The 24,060-nt window shown below is 41.4% G+C and overlaps 1 protein-coding gene across 1 annotated transcript in view; it reads right to left on the minus strand.

Moving 5' to 3' along the window:
- ptprt (protein tyrosine phosphatase receptor type T) overlaps positions 1-24,060 on the minus strand; it is a 464,808-nt gene that overhangs the window by 336,918 nt on the left and 103,830 nt on the right. The window contains exon 3 of the mRNA XM_036571590.1: positions 604-875. Coding sequence (XP_036427483.1) covers positions 604-875 — 272 coding nt within the window. The remainder of the gene's footprint in view (positions 1-603; positions 876-24,060) is intronic.

The following is a 24,060-nucleotide window of genomic DNA, read 5'->3' on the forward strand; positions in this document are numbered from 1 at the left end:
CCCCCACCCCCCCCTACCTCTGTTGTGAAATGTGATAAGAAGTTGATCAGAAAAAAAAGCTTCATACTATTCACATTCATCCACAGGTACTACTGATTGCTGCTCAAAAGTTTGGAGTGACTGTTTTCAACAATGTAAAACAAATTTGGCTGCAGATAAATGTATAAAATGATTCCAATATGTAATTAGTAGGAAACTAGAAAGCTGTAAATAAAAATGTAGACATGATAAATGTGTCTATATGACAGAGAAAGCTAAGTTATAATAATTAATATCCAGAACTTGTTACATTTCAAAAGAGATCAAATCTCAAGGCAAAATTATTCAGATAAACAGATCACAGTACCTTATTCATCATGTAATAACTTCCTGTTTGCAGAATACTTGCACAAAATGGCAAATCGTTTATTTTAATCAATGTTGTTTTTGTGGTTGTGGTTTTATTGCACATTTTTATTCTGGCAAGTGATTTTCAGACTTTTGAACAGTAGTGCATATTAACTAAAAACCCAAATCAAATCCCAAAAAAGGTGTGAAAAAACCTGAACTCTCAGTACTGAATGCTGATGTCACAGGGCTCTTATGCTTTTGGGCTACTCTCACCTGGTAGGAGTTGGGCCAGAAGGTGCTGATGGCCAGTTCAGCCTTGGCCCAGCCCTCAGTGACCGGTGCAGAGGCGTTCCAGATGGGGTTCCCCTGCGGCCCACCGTCCACCTTGATGTAGACGTTCAGGGATCCGGGGCTGCGGCCGTCCCGGCTGGAGAGGGAGTAATGAAAGTCGATGCAGTGCGTGTCGTTTTCTTTGAGCGTCGGGAGGAGGAGGTGGGCTTTCTGGCCCGAAGCGCGGCCGGATGCGTTCACCATCATAAAGGAACCTGAGGAGAACATACACACTGTGAGCCCACAATGCAGACAGTGGAGTTTTATGTGCAGTTGAGGTGAAACTGGGATGAAACTAAATGTCAAAGTGGCTTTTAAGGCAATGTAGAGACGTGGTGCAGCTGTGTGAAAATAGATAGAATATGTTCTTATTTTGACAGCGAGTCTATAGGACACCCAGAAAGTGGTAAAGGAAGTTTAATAATAGCAGATCGTGACCTTTGCCTATTGCTTTATCTGCTTTTTGGAGGCACACAGACAGCCAAGTGCTCTCGCTCACGTATACCGCATCCATCTAGACAATAGGACTTGAAGCATAACTGCCTGTTATGAGAGCAACTCGGAGCCGAAAGACTACACACAGCATAAAACGATTTCTGGCGGCAGCTTTACATCCATTTTATTCAAATTTTATGAGACAATATGCCATTTTATGGCCACGCTATTATCAGAATGATATAGTATCACGGCAGAACAGGAGAGCGAGAGAGAGACGGGGAGAGAGAGAGAAAGAGAAATAAATGAGTGAGCCCATGGAAAAACCCCAAAATCGAACATTTCTCCTCACATATGGTGACAATAATTCAATTTCTTAAATGAGTAGCAATTAGATGATTAAGGCTTGTAATTACTGCCGGCTCAAAGGTGCCAATTTGTGATAAATGGCAGTAATTTATTACACATACTCCAACTCAGGCACTAAAATATTACATTCATTAGTGATGGTTGTTGTGGTTCTTAACCTTAACAGGAATGTCTGACTCCTGCGGCTGAGAGATCAAGTCTTAGTGTTCTCAGTGACACAGCCAGCAGTGCTGGTGGTGGAAGAAGCTGACGTCTAATGATAGACTTAACCCCAGGTTATATTAACCCTGCGTTGTAAAATGAACAGTAGAAACAACCTCAGGTTGTATTAATCCCATGCAATAAAACCAACCACAGAAATAACACTGGGTCGTATTAACATTGTGCTATAAAATGAAGTGTACAAATAAGCTCAGGTTAAATTAAACCTGTGCTGTAAAATGAACCATAAATTTACCCAGATTATATTAATACCGTGCTATAAAATGAACTACAAATTAACCCCAGGTTATATTAATCCAGTGCTATAAAATGAACCAAAAATTAACCCCAGGTTATATTAATCCCGTGCTATAAATGAACCATAGATTAACCCCAGGTTATATTAATCCCGTGCTATAAATGAACCATAAATTAACCCCAGGTTATATTAATCCTGTGCTATAAAATGAACCATAAAAATAACAGTTATATGAATTGCTATGTTGGTAAAAATTCCATCATAACCTGTGAAAAAGGTGTTTGTTTGTCTTCTATCTTAAATGTAAAGGAACTGGAAGAAGTATTTATTTGTATACTTTATACATTACATGAACAGTAAACATGTAACATGACAAAGAAGTTTTTTTTTGCAGTGATGTTGACTTTAAATGTAAACCACTGCACCTGACACAGCAAGTAAATTAAATGATTAGATGTTTTATACTTGTGAGCAGCTGAACGTTGTTTGCATGGAACTTTTCTGTCTCTGAGTAAATCGTGCAGCCCTGCTCACATCTGTAATTTACACCATGATTTCTTATCCTGTGTGAATCAGTCATAAACACTGCAGACGTCCTGTGGTGAAATTATTATGTTACCCCAGAAACCCCCCAGGGAAAACTAGTCCTGTCCCAGTAGTTCTTTGGTCAGTTAATTCGTCAATGAGTTTGAGATTCGGTAGGTAAATATGGTCCTGAGTCGAGCGAGGTGAGAGGGAACGGTTCCAAAGGGAAAAGGGTAAAACAACCCCATCCCGCATCACATCCAACCCCTGTTTTTTTGGCCTTTTAACACCGCGGTGATAAATTGCTTCTGGTGATTCATTGGAGGGCCGAGGAAGACACGGCACTATCGCCCTATTCATCACAGGTATTGTCGAAGACACAACCACGCACAATGCATCTATCAATCAAGCCCAGCCTTGAGCCGGAGAATGAGGCCAATCAATTCCACACACTAATCCAATCTAGGCAAGGCCCCTAAACAGGGAGCAGTAAACGGCCTGATTGCATTTCATATTCAGCCCTCTCTCCGGCCCCGCCGTGTCAGACAGGTATTCATGGGGCTGATTGGTATGATAGGTGGTGTTGAGGTTAGCAGGGAGCCTGTGGATCAAAGGCCAATTCAGGCTGGTAGCCTTGTAAACATTGGACCAAAGTATGGACACTTTCACAGCGGACCCGTCTCCTGAAGCCAACGCAAAGCTAGATGTTATGGGATACTAATAAAACAGTCCGATGCTGCTTATACCGCGTTGACTCGTGGAAATGTTAAACGCAAACAAATATGCACTTTCCATAAAGCTGTGACAACTGGGCAAATAGGAATATGATTAGAAAGATCTCTCTGGAATCTGGGAGCTACAAAAGCAAAATGGTGTTTACATCAGAATCAATGTCCAAACAAGGCAATTAAATACCAATTTAGCCGAAATTCACCCCAGGAGATAGACCGAAAAATGCAACCTTTCAGCGTCGCCAGCGAACATTACCTGATTGCTTTCCGCGCCGACTCCCAGTACGACTGGGGGCATTCTCATTTACACGTTTGTTGGTTTCTTAATGTGTCGCAGCACTTGGCAAAAAACAGAAGACACGGCAGGCCGAAAATAGCCATCCTGCCGTGTCTGATAGCTTGTCGTTTCAAGAATCAATTACAATCAAAGCACTGAGTGCTCCATGTTTATTGTGAAGTGCCCATATTTCCATAGAACCCCATCTTTATTCCTAAACTAGGAGTAGAGATTGCTTTCAGACAAATGAAAAGAGGTTTTTTTTTCTAGATAAGTGTAGCTCCTGGGCAATCACTTCCAGCAAAATCAATAGTAATATGGCGCTGCCTCTCCTAGCCATCAGGCCTTGCGCAGACAGCTAAATGGGGTCCTGAGGAGTCTTACTGTATTGCTTCTCCGGTGCCGACAAGTTAATACTGAAAGTCATCGACCAACAACCAAGTCCTCGGCCCGAGAAATGGAGTGACGGCTCTTAAATCCATCTACTGCTGTTTATTTTTACTGCACTGTGAAGCGACAGATGGTAAACAGAAGACTGATATGTTAGGAGCTATTGCCTGAGAGTGGCTTGGCTGACAGCCGTCATCAAAATGGTAACAGAAAAGGCTCTTTAGGTCGACTTTGGTTCAGACCTCCTGTGAAAATTTGCAGATTTGCTGTCAGATAGCTTGGAAAGGGCTGGGTTTTTTCCACTGCACATTCAGAAACAAGAACAGTTCTGGTTCTAGTTCATTTTCCACCTGCTCGAGACAGCTGGAACCACCATAATAACCTCAGTTAACACTTTGATTGTCTTTTTCAGCATTTGCTGGCACTCTAAAGCTAGTTAGAGTTTAACTTATTGGCTGGTATGAAACCATAAACTGCACTGTTCTTCACACATGTCTACATTTACACAGACTAATGTGTGGAATCAAACAGAGCTTATATTTTTTCTGTGCAAAAATACAAGCATAAACACAAGTACACATAGTGTTAGTGTAATGATGGACCAGTAAGCAGACGCTCGTGGTTATCAAACACAAAAGAGGTTTTACTTGGGGATTCAGGTAAGTTTAACGTTGTCAAAAAACAGGCATGGGTCAGTCCCACGGTAAACAATAGAATACACAAGGTGACCATAACCGAAAAGGGGAAAAAACAGAGCAAAGTCCAAAATACATGAGTATGAATAGTCAAAACCGAAAATCCAAGAAACCAGGCAACAGTACAGAAGGGCAAATCCAAAAACAGTGTCAACGAGAGAAAGGGTTAACAGAAGGTCATACACAAGATAAATCACAACAGGAAGAACGCTCAGTAGTCTCACAATGGAAAACAATACCTCGCTGGGACAAAATTTAAGGTGACGTTCCAGCTTTACCGCAGCCTGAGACAATGTCAGGCTTCCTCAACTCTATACATAAAAGCTAAATGGGAGAGAGAGTTAAGCATTGATATTACAGAGGAAGAGTGGACTAAAATGTGTATAACACAGCACATGACCACTAACTCAAGGATATGGAAAGAATTTGGATGGAAGAATTTGACCCTGAAATACACAGTAAACAAACTGGTTTTCGACGGCCATGTTGGAGGATGTGTAGGAATAAGGAGGCCAATCATACACATATTTTGGAAATGCAGTAAACTGTACTCTTTTTGGGAAAATGTATACGATGTGGTTAAAGACATTTTGGGTTATTCAGTCCCTAAAGAAAGCAGAGTTATGTATCTTGGACATATAGATGAACATGTTATGGATAATGATAAATATTTGACAAGAATACTTTGGACAGCCAGCAAAAAAGCAACAACACGAAATTGGTACAAAATTGAACCCCCTCAACAGAACAGTGGGTGGAAATTGTAAGACAAATCTATATACTAGAAAAAATGACTTACCAACTTCGATTGAGGGAAAACGTATTTGCTAACAAGTGGCGGAAATGGATAACATATGAAACCATAAGGGATAAATAGACATGAATGCAAGGATATTGTATTTTTAAACATGATCATTTGATAAGAGTTTTGTAACCATAGACAACCCCTCCCCCCCCCTCCCTTTGTTCCCCTTCTTTTTTCCTGGTGTCGTCCTGTCTGTGATGTTTCATCATTGTATACATCGTACATCTTTGTCTACTTGTGTAAAAAAAAACTCAAAACACTTAAGTGTAAAAAAAAACAAAAAAAAAGAAAACAATACCTCACAACGAACCCAACTATAGCCTGGGCTAATATACCAGCTAGGTAAGTCATATGACATAAACACACAGGTGTGCATCATTAATACTCAGGCGAACTTGAGCGGTGATAGGCCGCTGATGATCTTTCCGGAGTCACGTGAGTAGGCGGAGGATTCTGGGAAGTGAAGTCCGGAGTCATGTGAGCAGGCGAAGGATTCTGGGAAGTGAAGTCTGAGTGATTACTAGCAAGCGAGGGAAATAGCTCCATCTCTTGACTGCCCAGTGTATTCTGGGAATTGTAGTTTGTTGGTAGATTAGCCGAATGCGTGGCAGTTAGCTTCCAAACTAGCTTGTGCCACCTTAAAATACTCTTTGCAAAGTAATAACTCTAAAAACAGCAATCGACAGGAGAACATACCACTCCAGTTTACATTCTGATGCGCTTACTGTTGACGTAATAGTGCTCGGCAACTTTATCCTCACCTAGAAGAGTAAACTAAACTGTCGTTAACTTCGGCTCCAAGTGTCACCATAATCTCTCAGGGGCAGCTGTAATTTCATTCAGGCGCAACTGAAATTTCTAAACCAATGTCTCATGAAGGTGGAGCTCACAGTAGGGGGCGCCGGTGCACTCGTCAACATTTCATATGGACAACAAGCCTTTCATTAGCCCATGGATGTAACATAAGCAAGCATGGCTGAAAAGTCCCCTTAAAGTTAAAGAGACTAAAGGTTTTAGAGGGGGAGTAGACTTGTTGGAGGTCTGGAGTTGACTTCACTGCTCGGCGATGGCGCTTTAATCTGTCGACTAGTCGCTGATCACGTGAATATGACACTATGACAACATGGACGCCTCAGAGAAGACAGCAGGTGAGAAACCTGGTGATTCAGGGGTCTGTATCTCCTGTATCTCTGGTTTCCTGAAGATTGGCCAGGCGATCCAGGGCTCGTTGGAAAGGGTGCGTCATCTTCTACTGACCTGTGGAGTTTGGCTTCAGTCTAACATTGCTCCACTGATCTACAGAGCTTCAGAGATCAGATCCTGAAAGTCATTATCTCCAGTTTCCTGAAGACTACATTAAAAAGCCCTGTGTGGTTTAAAGGGGGCAAAATGCCTTTTAATCCTATAAAGTTTAAAGTCGGTTACTCTTATTTTCACAGAGTTATGATGCTCTAAATTTCTCTGGCTCTCCGAACCTCCACCGCAGGCAAGCGTCTCGGCAAGTGACGAATTTGTGCACCTAAGTCTGATACAAATTTGCAAGATTTCAGGGTCCGTTTCTCCGGTTCCCTCAAGGCTAATAATGCAACCCAGATTTTTAGCGTCAGGTTTCTGCAGTTTGCTTTTCGCAAAACATTTCATTCTCTTGTGGTTTTATTCATGACGTCATCAGCAAATAGTCGATGTCCACTAAACTTTCATCACAAAATTGTCCACTTTAATAAATCTGAAGTCATGCAACGACAACTGCAAACCAGCACCAGATGCTTAATAAGTCGCCTCCAGATGAGTATTCTGGTTATGAGATCACACCTGGCCCCACAAGACTACCGTTTCCAAATGTACCAAATAGGTCCTTTTGGTACCGTTCTACCAAAACCCAAAACACTGGACCCCTCACCACTGGACCGATGACCAATGCTAAAAGCACAGCTCCAGTTTTCCGGTGCTAATGGTTCTGCTACTTTGTACCGTGGGAAAAGCACCCTGAGAGGTACTTGAATCCGAGTAAGGTAATTTTTTTTATTTATTTATATTTTTTCAAGAAGCTATTTCCACATAGCTTCTAAAAGTACTCAGAAGCCTTGGCGAGGGAAGCCATTATTCCTGATGAGTGTTTCCACAGGGAGCCTTTTTGCAGTGAACGTCCCATTCCTGCCATCATAATACGATGCCCTGTATGACAGATAGCGAACGCTCAGCTAGTTGTCACTTTAATATGCAATTATGGCAGGTCCCTGTTCTTTGGGCCCTCTCCTGCTCAGCCTGATAAAGTCAAGGCATTTCTCATCGCCTCTCTCCCTTCGCCGATTTACCCCCACCCCCGGGAATGAGAACGCACCTATTTACCATAGAGCCAAACCCAAAGCAGTAATCTGCAGTGTCCTCCGGATGGGGGTGTAGAGAAGAGGAGGAGGGAGACGCTTTAATCTGAGTGTCTGCATGTTGCGAATGTGAGGTAAAAAAGTGAATACTGATATGACTGTCTTGTGATATGAATTGTACCATAGTGTGGACACTGTTATAAGCCTAAGTGAAATCATTTATATCTAATAATTCACATTATTACATTGTTGTAAGAATGTTATAACATTATTCAGGAATGAACCCCCATTTTCTTAAGCTAAACGTTAAAAAAAACACTGGATTTTTGATTGTTGGTACAAGTCGGCCACCTCTGCCTGCATAAGGGTTTATAAATGGTTTAAAATTGATATTTTAATCTGAGATAAGGCTGACAGGTTTAACACTGACTGATGAAAAAGACAAAGTAAGATCAGTAACCAGCAACACCTGAGCTTTCACAGCATAGACGAATGCGTGTTTACTGTAAGCCAGTGTTTCCCTTTTTATTTATGTGTTGTAACTCCTTATTAATGATTTTTAAGGTGTAATAATCATTAATAAACTACTTTTAAACCTACCATAAATGCTTTATAAGGGTAGTCTTATCCTAAAGTGGTACCCATTCTTGTTATTGATGATCTTCCAGTCAGCTCATCTTCTATTGCACGAAACCCTGGTGTCCTATTTGACCATCTCTCACTAAGTCTGCATTCTTCTGTATTCGCAATATCGATAGACTTTGCCCTGTACTTTAAAGCAGGGGTGTCAAACTCAACCACTAAAAGAGCCGTGTTAAAGAATCGCAACAAATCTGTGGGCCAGCTGTGTTTCATTTTATTTCTGCTTAACATTTTGCCATGACCCCAACTGGCCATTGTTTGTTCAAAACATGCCAAAACTACAACAGCAAAAAATAGGCACTTAATACCTGAACGAATCCAAAATAATTTTAAATTAAAACAAATAGTTTTATATAAAACCATAGGCTACATTAGCTGCAGAGACTGTAAAACGTATATAAATGTCCCCAGTGTAAAGTAGCGTTTTTAAAACTGGCCATTCGCTTGAACCAGACACTTTTTTTTGGTGGTGCTATCCCATAGATCGTTGTTGGGGAGGGGGTAGGAGCACACATTATGTTGCAGTGCATGCTGGGAACTGTAGGGCAGCTCATAGTGAAATGGGCTAATATTAATAGAAGATTAAAATAATTTTGCAGGCCAAATTGGATTGTGCCACGGGCCTGACTTGGCCTGCGAGCCTTGTGTTGGACACATGGGCTTTAAAGAGATCCTGGTGCAGCAGCTTCATTACATCTAAGTTAGACTTCTGCAATTCTCTGTTCTAAGGTTTGCCATCTAAAACTCTTTGTTCTCTTCAGTACATCCCAAATTCTGCAGCCAGAGTCTGAATATCCACTAAGAAATCTGCCCATATCACCCCGTCCTCCATCAGTTACACTGGCTGCCACTTACAGAACGTCTCCTGCTGTTAACCTTTAAAGCCTCACACCTACTGATCTCTCTGCTTTGGTACATCCTCATCCTCACGTCATCCAAGGTCCTCCGATTCTGGCCCGATTCTAGCTGTTCCTACATTCAGGCGTCCCAATATGGGTGGCAGGTCTTTCAGTGTTGCTGCCCCACCATCTGGAACTCCTTACCTTCATCTATTCACTCTTCTGCCTCTTTTTTCATCTTCAAAGCTCAGCAAAAACCTGCCTTTTTCACAATACTTTCACTCATTTTTCCTTGCCTTGATATTGTAAAGCGACCTTGGGTTTGTGAAAGGAGCTACATAAGTCTAATTTATTATTATTATTATTATTATTATTATTATTATTATTAAACAAGTAAAAATACAAAATACTGAAACTGAAATATATTAAATATACACAAAATATAGAGACAGGACCTATGTAAGGAGGGAAAAAAATATTATTATTATTATTTCTAGATATAATATTTTATGTAGTGAAAGTATTTTATTGGCAGATGTTTATTTCTTAAAACAAGCAAACTTGTCTGCCAGAGTACAACACTATGAGACACTTTCACTACATAAAATGATTTTTAACAAGTAAAAACTTACTGTATTCCCAGATTTTGGCCAAAACATCCAGTTGGAGAACAGAGTTGTCGTTCATTACTGTTTTAGTTAAGTCAAAGAAAGTGTGCTCACTTGTTATCAGTTTATGTCCTATTAATGTTTCTGAGGTGTTTCTGGGACAATTTACAAGGCTGAGCAATTCAGCAGAAAGCTAATAGGCTAACACTCCATTAACAAAGCCGTCAGAAAAGGAGTTGCTTTAAAAGAGAAACAAAGTGAAGAGTGTTACTTCTGTGCCTGTTATGAGCTTAAAATGTCTTTATTTAAACTAAAGCTGACGTCAAAATCCAACATAATGCTAAGCTGACTCCACTAGCCTGGCGCCAACATGCCATTTGAAGAACATTATGCACCGGTTTAAAAAAAAAAAGATTTTTGCTTGAAATATTGTGGTGTTGCTTTATGGTTTTATGCCTGTCCTTTACAATGTGAACAAAACTGCAATAAAAATGTAATAGAATGAGCAATTTGCATAGGTAGTAAATAGAATTCGACAGATTGATTACAAACATCAACACAAAAGCTTCCCAACAATAAAGAGTATTTACTTTTTTATTTAATCACACATTTCTATCATCATCCTTGGCATTGAACATCTTAACTAGACTTAAGATGATTTCAATTGCAAATAATGTCTTAATAACAACAGCAGTGTAGGCAGTCACTCAGGGTCTCTGAGACCCCCACACATACTTTTTAAAATGTATTAAATATTGAATTCATGTTTGTTGGAAAAGGGCAGTCCAGAGACTTTCTCACTAGTTCCTGAACAAAAATAATTAGGTATTAATGCTTTTTCTATAATATTCTATAATACTTTTTCAATATTATTTAATAATATTATTATTAACAATAATAATAATGTACATTTACAGTACATATTTATGGTCTATATGCATTTTTTGATAGTAAATTATTTTCCTGATAGTAAAAAATATCGTGATATAAACTGGAGTTCATATCGTCCACCCCTACTGTGTGTCAGAGACGACAGCGGCGAGTCAGCTGCAGTTTGGAGCAGCTGCGAGAAAAAGAACGAGTGTGGTGGGGGCATAGCATCACTCTCCCCCTTCCCCCCCACCCCCCAACCCCCCACCCCCCCGCTGTGGACAGACTGCAGATGGTCCACCCTCACGTGAACACGAGCACATACTCTTCGTAGGGGTCCCAGGAGCTGGACCGATCCGCGCCTCACTGTTGGGCTTCGGCCCATTTCGCACATTTAAACACGCCAAATTCCCAAATCCCCCACTTCACCCCCTCCGCAGTGAGAGAGAGAGAGAGAGAGAGAGAGAGAGAGAGAGAGAGGGGACTATAATTACTATCATATATCTCTGTTTATAATTTCGAATGAATATTCAATTATTTCTTTGCACCTTCATTAATTGATGACGCTTTGGCAGCACTGTGACTGAATGCGGCCAAGCCAATAAAGCGTCACAGCTGAGAGGAGCAGACAGAGAGGTGTATGTGAGAAAGAGGGCGTATGGAGCAAATCATAACTAATTACATACTGTACTCTGTAAAAGTCCACCCTCCATTTACTCAGTCTCCAGGAAAACGGCCATTATGTACAACATATTCATTTTTCAGATGTTTTGTGAGGAGATTGGCTATGAGATAATGCACTTGCATAAGGAAGGAGAAAGTCAAAGGAAAATTGAAAGAAGAAAAGAAGAAACCAAACAAAGAAGCACTTAAAGCTTTCATCTCTGAGAGAGAGGAGAAAATCAAGCTGCTTCAGATCTGAAAACATCCACAGGTGTTTCTGTCCATCCTTCCACTGTGAGAAGACGACTCAGCGCTGTGGGTCTGAAAGGATGTGTAGCTGTCAAGAAGAACCTCACTGAGAAAAGGAGACGGACACATCAAACAAAGAAGCTGAACGATGGACTGACCACCCCAGAGTCCAGACCTCAACACCACTGAATGTGTTTGATTACTTCAGAAAATGATCAACCAGCTTCTAAGACTGAACTTTGGAGGTGTGTCTGCAGATTCTTTGAGGAGCTGAAAGTGAGTCTCCTGAACAGAATGGAAGCTGGAATAAAGGGAGAGAGTGACTCACTGAGACTGAACAGCTGAGACTAGATTTAGCTGCTGAGGCTTCTGTGGGATTTTCTATTAACTATGCAGTGCTGTGCAAAAGTGTTAGGCACCTTGGTTTTGCTTGTAAAATCACCAAATATATGCATAAATATATCATTACTGTCCAAAGGAGAACAAGTATCTTTAAAATAGTAACTCAATGTAAAGAGACTTTATTCTAAGTGATTTTAGAGCAGATAAGTATTTACTGTTTATATTATTTTAGAGCAATAATATTAATTTAGATACAATGTATAATTTGAAATTGTCAGTGTCAAAAAAGGAAATATCAAATATCCTAGTGCTACACTACAGTAGTGCTTGCAAGTTTCTGAACCCTTTAAAATTTTTTATATTTCTGCATAAATTTGACCTAAAACTTCATCAGATTTTCACACAAGTCCTAAAAGTAGATAAAGAGAACCAAATTAGACAAATGAGACAAAAATATGGACTTGGTCATTTATTTATTGAGGACAATGATATTAGACTTAGAAATACAATAAAATGTAACAAGAATTTCTTGTTTTGATGTGAGCTACTTTGAAGAATAATGTTTGGTTCCAGATTTCTCTTGGATGTGTTCAGCTACCACATGAAATTTACTGAATTCCATCAGCAGCGATAGATTTACTGATGAAACCGGATGATAACTACAAATGCTGATCATCCTTGAGGACACGGCAGGAAATGGTTAGACAAACACACTGACACACAGAAAGTCACTGCTTACTGTGCTGTTATTTGTATTTATTTTAATATTAGTGTTTTTCTGAGCAAATAAACACTTACTGATCAGATAAACAGCTTTTTCATCGTAATATTCACAGGTGCCTCAAGTGTTTGCACAGCACTGCTTCTTTCTTTTTAACCTCACACTAAAAAATGTACAACTTACTGTCTGTTTTGACTGGAAATTAAAGAAATGAAGGGTGTTCTCTGACTTCTGCATGTGTTTGGACTCTGAAACGAGGGTTCTCCTGTCTAAAGGATCCTCAGAGTGCACTCTGTGCAGAAATTTGTGCAAATGCAAGAGAAAAAACAGCCCACGAAAGAGAAAGCGAGGAGCAGGCGCCTGAGCCGGGGCCCATATGTTCCCCGTCCTGAGTGTGTAATGGACCTTCATGATCTGCCTCCCCATGCCCTGATTACCACACAGACGCTCATCCACCCCCCCCCCGCTACCCCCCCATCCCCCCACCACCCCAGCAACAACAGCCTCGTCCCGTCCGCCGCGCCGAATGTGATTTGATTGGCGTGTAGTCAGAGAGAGCCATCGGCGGCGTGGCACGATTCGCTGGAAACCTTTTTAAATCATGCCAGCTCTCGCCTCAATGACCTTTTCCCATGAGCCCTCGGTGGACTGATGCGGCCCGACAGGGGCCGTGGCACGAAGCCCCCCCTCCGGAGACGTGGCGATAATCTGATAAGTGGGAAATCAATAATGAAAGTGTCATTATCTGGGAGCAGCGCGACGCGGCCACGGGCGCCGATGCATATCTGCAAATCAGCCAATCGGAAATCAGATTAAAACGGCAGCGCGTTTAGGAATTCAGCCACCCGCCGCCTCCTTTCTTCTCCCCCCCCCTGAACTTTCGCTTGATTTATGTCTCCGAGTGTTTGTTGATACGGGCCACTTTTTCTTAATCAAGTGTAAATGTACATCCAATTAGGACGGGCAGGGAAGGCTTTTAGAACAAAAGATGCAATTAATTAATTTTACATCAGGTGGTAAAAACACTCTCGCCCACACTTCGCACTGATTTGCAAACCTACAGGGCTAGTTTTTCCCCGACAAAGACCCCAAGCCTTAAAAGCCTGGCTGTAGATGAAAAGAATATTTACATGGAGAATCAGCGCTGTAATTTAGTGCAATCTTCATATATCTGCTCCTAAATACATTCAGTGCAATCCTCGTATATCTAGTGCAAAAGCTTTCCTCTCGTCTCTCTCCACACTCTCCGCCTGGAATCTGTGCAAAGTGAGTCTGTGTACTTTTAGCTGGAGCGTCAGAGCTAAACTTCAGAAGTAGTTCAGTTCGACAGTAATGAAACGCTCATTTGTGAGAAAGTAAAGTCAGACTTATTTAACAAACCTCACACTTTATCCTCACACTTTGGTCTACAGTGTTGCCTCGTAATTAAACAAAAGAAGGCTATGTGGGCAATACTGATAACCAGAGGAACTTCCTTTATTAGTAATATCCTCAATCAAACACTTTCTGTGCAGAACTTAAGCTCCTCCGTGCAGAGCTGCTTCAGTTCATGTACATTTTGGGACACAGACTAACATCCTGTACATCTTCTAACTCTGCATGCGGCTCTTTTGCTGTCCTGTTGAGGCTCCACAGCAGAATCAGATTAGTAGGTAAACATAAAATAATCCTCCTTTACAGTAAAATAAAGCTCTGCTGATCGTTCAACACAGTTTAACAATAAATGGTCTTAAACTCTGGAGTTAATGTAGAACTGCTAATTCACCCTTTAACCCTGAAGATCAGCGCAGACTGCTGGTACCATAGCAACACAGACAACAGTCTCGCCTAGCTAGTAGCTAATCAAACGACAAAGAGAGAGATTTAAGGTGATCATTGATAATTTAGAGACGAATGGACTTATTTGTGTTTAGAATCACTCCAGCTGGTTTCCTAAAACGTTTAATCTGCAACGAAAAACTGACAAACACTAAAAAGTCACAAAGCTGAAGTCAGTTTCTGATTCTTCAGCTTCTTAATCAAATGTTCCCATTTCACCTTAACAGGGGCAGCAGTTACATTCTTACATTTAAGGTGGAATGGGAAGTTGAAGCTGCTGAATGAGAAGCGACTTCAGCCTCATAAAAAGTTGAACGTTGAGAGGCATTTTACAAGAAACTGTTCTAGAGGAAAGGTTTCCTGTCAGAGATGAGAGAAAAGTAGCTATAGCTGAGCTAAAGTAAGTCTGTGTTTTTGTGTATATTATAGTTTTAGCCTCTACTAGTGCATCAGCACATACTGAGACTTATTTACAGCAAATATGCTAAAATGGACATAAAATGTTGTGGCTCCCAAAGTGGTTTCGTTTTTATTGAAAGGACAAAATGGCTCTTCATAACATTTGGGTTGCGACCCCTGTTTTATCCATACCTTGTATAATCTGTAGTATATATATATATATATATATATATATTCCATCCCTGCATCTAACTTATATTACTGTACAAAAACTGTATATTGGAATAGTGCAATGGTTGCCCAACAGATGTATAACTTTACTCTCTGTTTCTGGAGATTTAAATGACGTTTGAACGGAAAACGACGTCGTGTTTCGACAGACGTGATTCTGTAAGTTTGCTGGTTCAGTTAGTTCAGAGTTCAGCTCCAGTCCTGAAACCCCTGCACTGCATAACTGTGGTTTGCTGGTTAAAATACCTGATATTATCAGCTAATTAAGCCCTTCTTGAGCTGAACGAGGTGAACAGCAGAGAGAGACACTGAACTATACAGTGCAGCGGCTCCAAGCCTGGAGTTAAACACTGAATTAAAGTGTCTCTCGTCTCTCGGCTTCTGTTGCGTCTTGCAGGTGAATCAATTACAAAGCACAGCAAATTGAAGGCATTGTATTAGCGCAGTCACTCCCTGATTTGGTCCTCAGAATGACGGCGACTGTACAGTGTGACTTCACGCGAGAATACGCACCTAAGATTCTTACTCATCTTCGCACCCGTGTAAATGTGATTCGATTTTTTGGAGCCTCCTTCAGATCAGGTTTAATAGTTTTAAAGTCAGGACTCGACTTCTAAACTATGGAATTTCTTCTGTCTGAGCCTCCGTTGTTGATCAGTTTTGGTTCTGGAGGGCCGGTGTCCAGCACAGTCTGGATTTCCCTCTTCAAACACACCTGATTCCACTCAACTGTTAATTGCCGTTTAGTCAGAGTGTTTGAGAAAGGAAATCACCAAATGGTGCTGGACTCCAGCCCTCCAGGTCCAGAATTAAACTGATTTACACCTGTGTTTTCACTCATTTTCATGTAGCACAACCCAGTTTTCGGTCTCAGATACTTGCCCTGACATTCTGCTGAAGAACTTCTTGATAAACTCAAATCTGTTGATCCCTCAGCGGCTGCTGGCTGAATAGACCTCAGCAGCATTGTGTAAACAGATGAGCCAAAACATTATGAGCACTCACAGATGAAGTGATAAGGTTGATTATCGCATAATAACCGTGCATGTTGAGGTCTGGGATATATTAGATGGTAAGCAGCAGCTGGTTGTTGAAGTCAATGTGTTGGATGCAGGAGAATTACCGACACATGAAGACCTGAGTGACTTCGACAAGAGCCAAATAGTAACGGCTGGACGACTGAGTCAGAGCATCTCCAAAATGACGAGGCTTGAGGGGCGCTAACGGTCACTGGTGAGTACCTATTGACAGTGGACTGAGGAGTGACAAACCACGAACCAGTGACATCCTTGACAAACCAGTGAAGGCTTATTGATGTACAAGGACAACAAAGGCTATCCCATCTGAACCGACAGAAGGGCTGCTGTGGCACGTCACAGAAAGATAATAACGTTAATGTTTATAACATTATAGGAGGAATGTGTTACGACACAGTGCATCTCACCCTGCTGCATGTGAGACTGGATAGCTTTAGATTGGTCAGAGTGCTCATGCTGACCCCTGTCCACCATCAAAAGGGCCTAAAATGGGCATGCAAGCATCAGATCTGGACCTTGGAGCGATGAAAGAAGTTGACCTGGTTCGATGAATCCCATTTTCTTGTATCACATGGACAAACAAGTATATGTGCAGCATTTATCTGGGGAAGTGATGCACCAGGACGCACTGTGAGAAGAATATAAGCTGGTGGAGGGAGTGTGATGCTCCAGGTGATGTTCAGCTGGGAAACCCTGGGCCAAGCATTCATGTGGACGTCGATTTGAGACGTGCCACCTACCTAAACATCGCCACGGACCAGGAACGCCCCTTTACGGCGATGGCATTCCCCTGTGGCAGTGGCCTCTTTCAGCAGGATAATGACCTGCCACACTGCACACTACCGTTCAGGAACGCGTTAAGGAACATGACGAAGAGCTCAAGATGTTGACCTGGCCTCCAAATTCCCCAGATTTCGGTCCAAATCGAGCATCTGTGGGATGTACTAAAAAAACATTCCGGCTCCACCTCAAAACTTACAGGATCTGCTGCTAACGTCTTGGTGCCAGATACCACAGGGCACCTTCAGAGGTCCATGCCTCGGCAGATTGGAGCTGTTTATGTGGCACATGGAGAACCAACAGCAAAATAGACAGGTGGCCATAATGTTTTGGCTCATCGGTGTAGACGAGAGGTCAAAAGAAATTACCAAGGGGGCACAACCACCTTTACACAAGTGGCTTGAGTGGTGCAGTACTGTGCAAACATCTTAGGCACTGAAGCAAATTCTTTAAACCACTTATTTGGACGAATACTGCAGTTTTGCCTGTAAAATCACTGTATAACTTAAGATTGAATGCAAACATTAACTTCTCCTGTTTGCAATAAAGTAGCTGACATATTTTGAGCTGATTAGAACAACACAGATTTGGTTCTAGATCACTACTAGAAGCCCCAAGATTCTCTGCTTCTTTGAGAGCATGTCTGCAAATGATTAAACGAAAACACTGACACACATAAAATGACCACTTATTGTATTAATGTCTTTGTATTTATTCTAATATTAGTGTTTTTATGGATTAATTAAAATCTAAAGTGCCTTTGCACAGCATACTGCAAGTGATATATGGGTAACAGGCTGCTTAGCATTAGTGCAAATCTATTTTATTCAGCACTACAGCTGCCCCACATGGAATCTAGCATACATAATTAAACACAAACACATACACTCACCGCAAACAGTAATTAAACTACATGATAAATGATTACATGCATCTAATGTTTAGCTAACTCATCTTACCACTGGATAGCCTACATCATTTACTGCAGCACTACAGAGAGGAGATGTGGCGATCACTCCAAACATGTTCACTATACTGACCATGTTAGCTTAAAACTTACAGATCCAAGTAAAGCTAAATTTCATTTTTTCGTATGTTAAATTTCACTGTTCTTCCATACTATATATGCTTGTTGGAACACTGTTAGACATTAAAATGCTTTCCATATGTTACAGAAAATGAACCAAACTGTGAACAGCAGCACACAGCTGTATCAGACAATAACAACTGAAAGATCTAAACAGCTTGCTCAACTTGGAAATACACATAATTCCCATTCATGCAGTTTGTACTATGGCACTCCCTCCACCATGCTTCACAGATAGGCTTCGGTATTGATGTGCAGTGTTTTCCTGTTGTGTACAAATTATAACTTTTGTTTTTCCACAAAACACTTATTCAGTAGCAGGTGTTCCTTAGCAAACTGCAGTCGGGCTGGATTTATTTACTTAATTTATTCTTTCTGAAAGAGCGCTGATAACCTGTTAACCTCCCATGATCACAAAATGTCAGCATTTATCTTATGGTAGACTCTTGAACACAAGAGCAGGATATACCCTAGAGTTCTTCTCACTTCGTTCACGGATCTTTGTAGGACCCCATTCCTGTCGAGAGTAGGAACAGTGCTGATTTTCTTCCATTTATGAACCATCTGCCCCGCTTTGGGTCGATAAAGGCCCATCAGTGTAAGCTTTTCAGCTGCAACATCTTTTCTTCTGAGGTCCTCTGAAATCTCTTTCCATTGGGCGATATTGCATTTGAAGAGAATTCTTTTAAGAGCAGCAAACAGAAATTGTGTTTTTTTTATGGAAGGGCAGTGCAGCAAATAAGGTTACAGCACTGCCGAGTGCATATCAAAGCACACAGGTTTCTAAGGGTCCTGCTTGTTCTGCATCAAGCCTGCATCTGCACTCCATGAGGCTACACAAGTAGACAGAATGTGATTTGAAAAACAGCCTCATGCAAGGAATCAACAGCTGCCCAGCTGGTGAACAAAACATATACATCAAACAGACAAAGGGTTCTGTTTTCCGGTCTTCTCGTCTCCTGGAGGAGCGCGTGAGCGCCGGGTCTGAACGCGGCTGCTAAAACAGCAGGTGTGTACAAGCTCCTGTGCTGACTTTTGAAGCCTGGGTTTCATCATGCAGAGAAACTACAAGAAGGTATGAGATTTACTGACAGTTATGATTTGTGAGGACTGCCTTACATTCACGATAAAAGCTGCAGAGGTTTAGTACATGTGCTGATACATGGCCACGGTATAAGGAACACACTGGAAAGGTCCTTTCAAGTATTTGACCAATGGAAATAGAGCAGTTGCGGTCTGCAGGAGTTCTAGTCCATAGGGTGGAAGCTGAGATTAGAGACATTAAAAGAGAGGAGGTTGAACACTGGTTGACATCTGAGTGACACAGCTTGTAACCCTCAACACAGTGGTGGCATCGCAGTCCTGCCCTTTAATAAAAACAGCAATTCGCCATGTTAGTAAAGGCACAACGCCGGGATCAGACTACACTATATTTTTGCCTTTCACAATGGTCACTATGTCAGATTAGACAATCATAGCGCCATGAATTTGTTCCGTATCTTGGTCTGGAGACTGGCAACACTACAAGTTTGACACAATCAATCATCGTGCACGTTCTTGCGTGAGTTTATAGGTTGTTGGGGAGGAGGGTCAAGAAACTGTCATTCAGAATTGCAATGTGCAATGCTGGCGGTTTTGTGTTCTAAAAAGAAAAGAAAAGAAAAGAAAAGAAAGAGAGTGATTGTGGAGCCGTTCCTGGCTGTCAGAAGAGGACAGTATGGGCTGTCTGTCCTTCAAAAAGAATTGAGGTAATGAAAGTGTTAATACATTAAGAACTTTACATAAATGTAGCTACCAGGTTCTCTGTATGTAAACAGACGATATAAATGCTATTTCTCCCTCGAGGAAACACCAGAAAGGCAAGGGTTCTGCTGCCACAGCTCAGAGAACCTTCCTATGTCTCGTTGTTCCACCTGACGGCTGCAGCAGCAGTGTTGCTCTTTCTCTTCACCAATGTTTACATATGCGTGCCAGGGAGCGCTTTATCATCCTGTTGGTCAACGTCAAGGAACACGTCGTAGGAGACGTCAAACTAGGCAGGAAAATACAAAAATTTCTGACTTGCTAGACTTTTCGCCGGGGTGTCGTGGGGCGTCCCAGATGCCGCATTGCTGTTCTTCAATTACGTCACAGTACAATACCGGTTCATTGTTCCTGATGCCCATATTCGGGCTGGACGCTGGACATTTGTCAGATGCAACAAAATCATTTAAAAATCTGGCTGAATTTGCATCGTCTGAGCTCGACACAAGAGAGAAAAGACACTCTTTTTGTGGAGAAAACACAAGAACTGAACATTGTACGAAGCCTCTAAAGGGCCGTGGTAAAAACAAATAAACAGTTAATGACATTGCGTTCCCTCGCAAAATATATGCTCGTCAGACAGCAAGCAAACATAGGACCAGAGGTGCCCAACGACACTGCCTACATTAGAGATTTGTTTTTAGCATAGCTAATGTTAAAAGCTGTTTTCCCAGCTTCGCCAGTCTGTGCTGAGATTATTCAGCAATTGTTCTCTGCATCTCTGTAAATGTAGCTTTTACTGTACGAGGACTCTCGACCTCAGTCTCAGTTTGCACTCACTATAGATAGTGCACTCACTATTTGTACTCACTATAATCATGTTTGATTTTGAGAAGCTACACTATGTCTATATTTCAATCCAAGATCAAAGTATACTTCAATGAGCTGCTTCATGTCTGAGCTTAAGCAAAGCACAGTTTTTGCAAGCGAATGCAAACCGTTGCATCAGAATGCAAAGCATTAGTGAGGGAACGCAAAATGTTTACGAGGGAACGCAAAACGTTTGTGAGGGAAAGCAATGTCATTAACTTTTTTTTTTTTTAACCACGGCCCCTTAGGGGCTCCGTAACATTGACTTTAGGCTTGCACTGAAAATTCTCATTTCTTGACAATAACGTATCATAGCTGCCCTATCAAAACTATTTCTACATTGTTTGAACACAACAGTCACCCTTTACATTGTGTGAACACAACCTGGTGAAGGGACCAATAGAAATGCTCCAAAATTACCTGAAATTAAATTAAGTTACATTAAAGGCTAAGAATGTTGTTGCCTTGTTGTCTTTTCTTGGACAGTGATGATGTAACAATCTTATAACAGTAGCATTTATTTTACAGTAGGCTATGCACTTTTAACAGGTAAATAAATAACAACTACAAAAGATTCCTGGTACATGTAGTTGTGTGCAAAAGTTTGAACACCTTTCCAGTTAATGTATTTTTTTTTTTGTTTTGATACTCAGTAAAAGTAAGTTAACACATCCTCTACAGCAGGGGTGTCCAGTCTTATCTGCAAAGGGCCAGCATGGCTACAGGTTTTCAAAGCAGGAGCTCACCGGATCAACGATTTGACTGAGACCAGTTGAATTGCGCTCCTGATTGCAATGAAAACCTGCAGGCACGTTAAGTACTACCAAATGGCTTCAATGGTTAACAGTATGACCTCATTAGCAGTCACCTGTTCTTGTGTCTTTGAGGTATGCAGAGTATATCCATACATAATAAAGGTTCCAGCCTTCGTCTGGAGAATTTCAACAGTAATTCTGCCTGAGTTCATGTGTCCACTGATTTAATTGGCTTTAAAAAATGGCTTTACGCAACAAACACATGCACAAACAGCTCTGATGGCACGGACGTCGTGAAAGAGTGAAACAAAGTGCGACTTTAGAAGTTCTGAGATGGTTATCTGAGGCTGATTTAGTCCATGAAAAAGTGCCCAAAGCGCCGACAGCAGGGAAAAGAGAGCGGAGATTTTTATGTTTATTTTGGCCTTTGTGTTTGTCAGTTCTTTAAGATTTGTGTTTTTATTTTTGGCATTTCGGACGAGGCTGTAAATACAGGGGCGCGCGTCAAAATAAAAACCGCAGAGATGACATTCAGAGACCACAAAGCTGAAACTTTAGACCGTAAATCAGAGTCGAGACTGAGACGAAGCCCGGTGACATTATTTGAGAAAAAAAAGGCAAAAATTTTTATCATTCCACAAACGAGAGCTTCACTGTGGACAAAGAGGCTCTCAAAACCTCTTTCATATTTTCTATGTGTAACAAAGGGTGGCATTTAGCAGCCCTGGGGAAGTCTCTCCGCCGGGGCCGAGGATTCCAATCAAGTTCAGGATGCTTCAAAATGAGCAGAGGCTGCCTTTTTATTATTATTAGCAACGTGTAAGAAAAGGACTGTGAGGATACGCAAGTTGCTTCATACAAAAGCAGACAAATCTTCCAGGCTGGATCATGGAAGGAAGACGAGAGAGACTAATAACACCTTCAAATGCATTCATCCTACGATGTGTCTCATCTACACATCAAAAACTGCAATATTTACTACATACAGTCGGATAAAAGAAGCAGCAGAACTCATTTGACTGATTCTCTCCGTCGGAGAGCTGAGCTAATAAAAGCGTAGAGGCTACTGTTCAGCAGTAATGAAGTAGTTTCTCAGTGAGGAAGAGGAAATAATATCAGCCAGGCCTTTTTCTTCAGCCCAGCGCCTAAACAGCTCCGCCAGACTGGCTGTTTGTTGAATGCAGATGAAAAAAAAATCAACAAAAAACATTATTAGCACAATTAAAGGGTCAAAATGCTAAATTTAACCATCTCTACATCTGCTTACTCGCATCCTACAGCGCTGGTGCAGCATCTTTCCACTTTAAAGACGAGGAGGAGCTTCTGAGAAACCTGATCTCTTTTCTGTTAGCTCCCTGCTAATGCTGGTTTATGCTGGTTTAGCTGGTCAACCAGCTTGACCATGCCATACCAGCATCAAAATACAGCATGCACTGGTGTTGCTGGTGACCAGCCATGCTGGACTATGCTGGTTCTTATGCTTAGTTCTAGCAGGGCTGGTAAATGCAGAAGGAAGGTTAACATTAGCTGCTAATGGAAGTTGGATGTCTTACCGCAGGTGTATAACTGTAGTAACTGTTTCTAAATCATCATTACGGTGGAAAGAACAGATTAACAACAGAAAGAACTCTCCAGATGAGGAAGACAGCAAGCTAAAAGCTAAAGTTAGCACGGTAGCTGGCTGTTTAGCTACCTTATCTGGGCATTATAGTAGGACAGCATTGTTTAATGGTATAAATCATGAATTCTGTCAAACTGAGGTTGAGGAAAACACCAAAAATAACATATTAAACTCCAGTTTTAGACCAGAAGGTACGAGGAAATAGCTTATTCGAGATATTTAAGTAAAAGAGTCGTATAAGCACAAGTTGACAGACCACTGACAGCAATAAGATAAGCCTCTGGCACAAGCAAGGATGAAGTGAAAAACAAAACTGGAGCTCAAAAACTGATTAAAAGCTACAGAGAAAATGGGGCTCCTAACAACCACCTGGAAGACCTGGTCGACCCCAAAACTGCCCCCATCAGATAAACAGCACTTAAAGCTTTCATCTCTGAGAGAGAGGAGAAAATCAAGTTGCTTCAGATCTGAAAACATCCACAGGTGTTTCTGTCCATCCTTCCACTGTGAGAAGACGACTCAGCGCTGTGGGTCTGAAAGGATGTGTAGCTGATCAAGAAGAACCTCACTGAGAAAAGGAGACGCATCAAACAAAGAAGCTGAACGATGGACTGACCACCCCAGAGTCCAGACCTCAACACCATTGAATGAGTTTGATTACTTCAGAAAATCACCAACCAGCTTCTAAGACTGAACTTTGGAGGTGTGTCTGCAGATTCTTTGAGGAGCTGAAAGTGAGTCTCCTGAACAGAATGGAAGCCGATATTAGATTTAGCTGTTAAGGCTTCTGTGTTGTTTTCTGTTTCTTCTTTTTTTCTTGAACAATGAAACTTGTATTTAATGACTGTTTTGGGTGGAGATCAAATATATGAAGGGTGCTCTCACTTTTGCACAGTATTGGGTGTTTTGAAATGGTACTAGTCTGGGTTTAACTGGCTATTTTTACTACTACTGGGCAGTTTTGATTGTCCAGCTCTCCAAAATATCTCCAATTTACTGGATTCGGCTCCTCTAAAGTAGATTTTTCAGACAAACCGTCTTTGCTGCAGTTTCTACAGGAGTCCAGGCTGTGACAGCGGCAGCCCAGCGTCGGTCCCCTGTCAGCGCTCGCTGC

Source organism: Colossoma macropomum, unplaced genomic scaffold (genome assembly GCF_904425465.1).
Source record: "Colossoma macropomum unplaced genomic scaffold, Colossoma_macropomum, whole genome shotgun sequence".
Classification (NCBI taxonomy): Eukaryota; Metazoa; Chordata; class Actinopteri; order Characiformes; family Serrasalmidae; genus Colossoma; species Colossoma macropomum.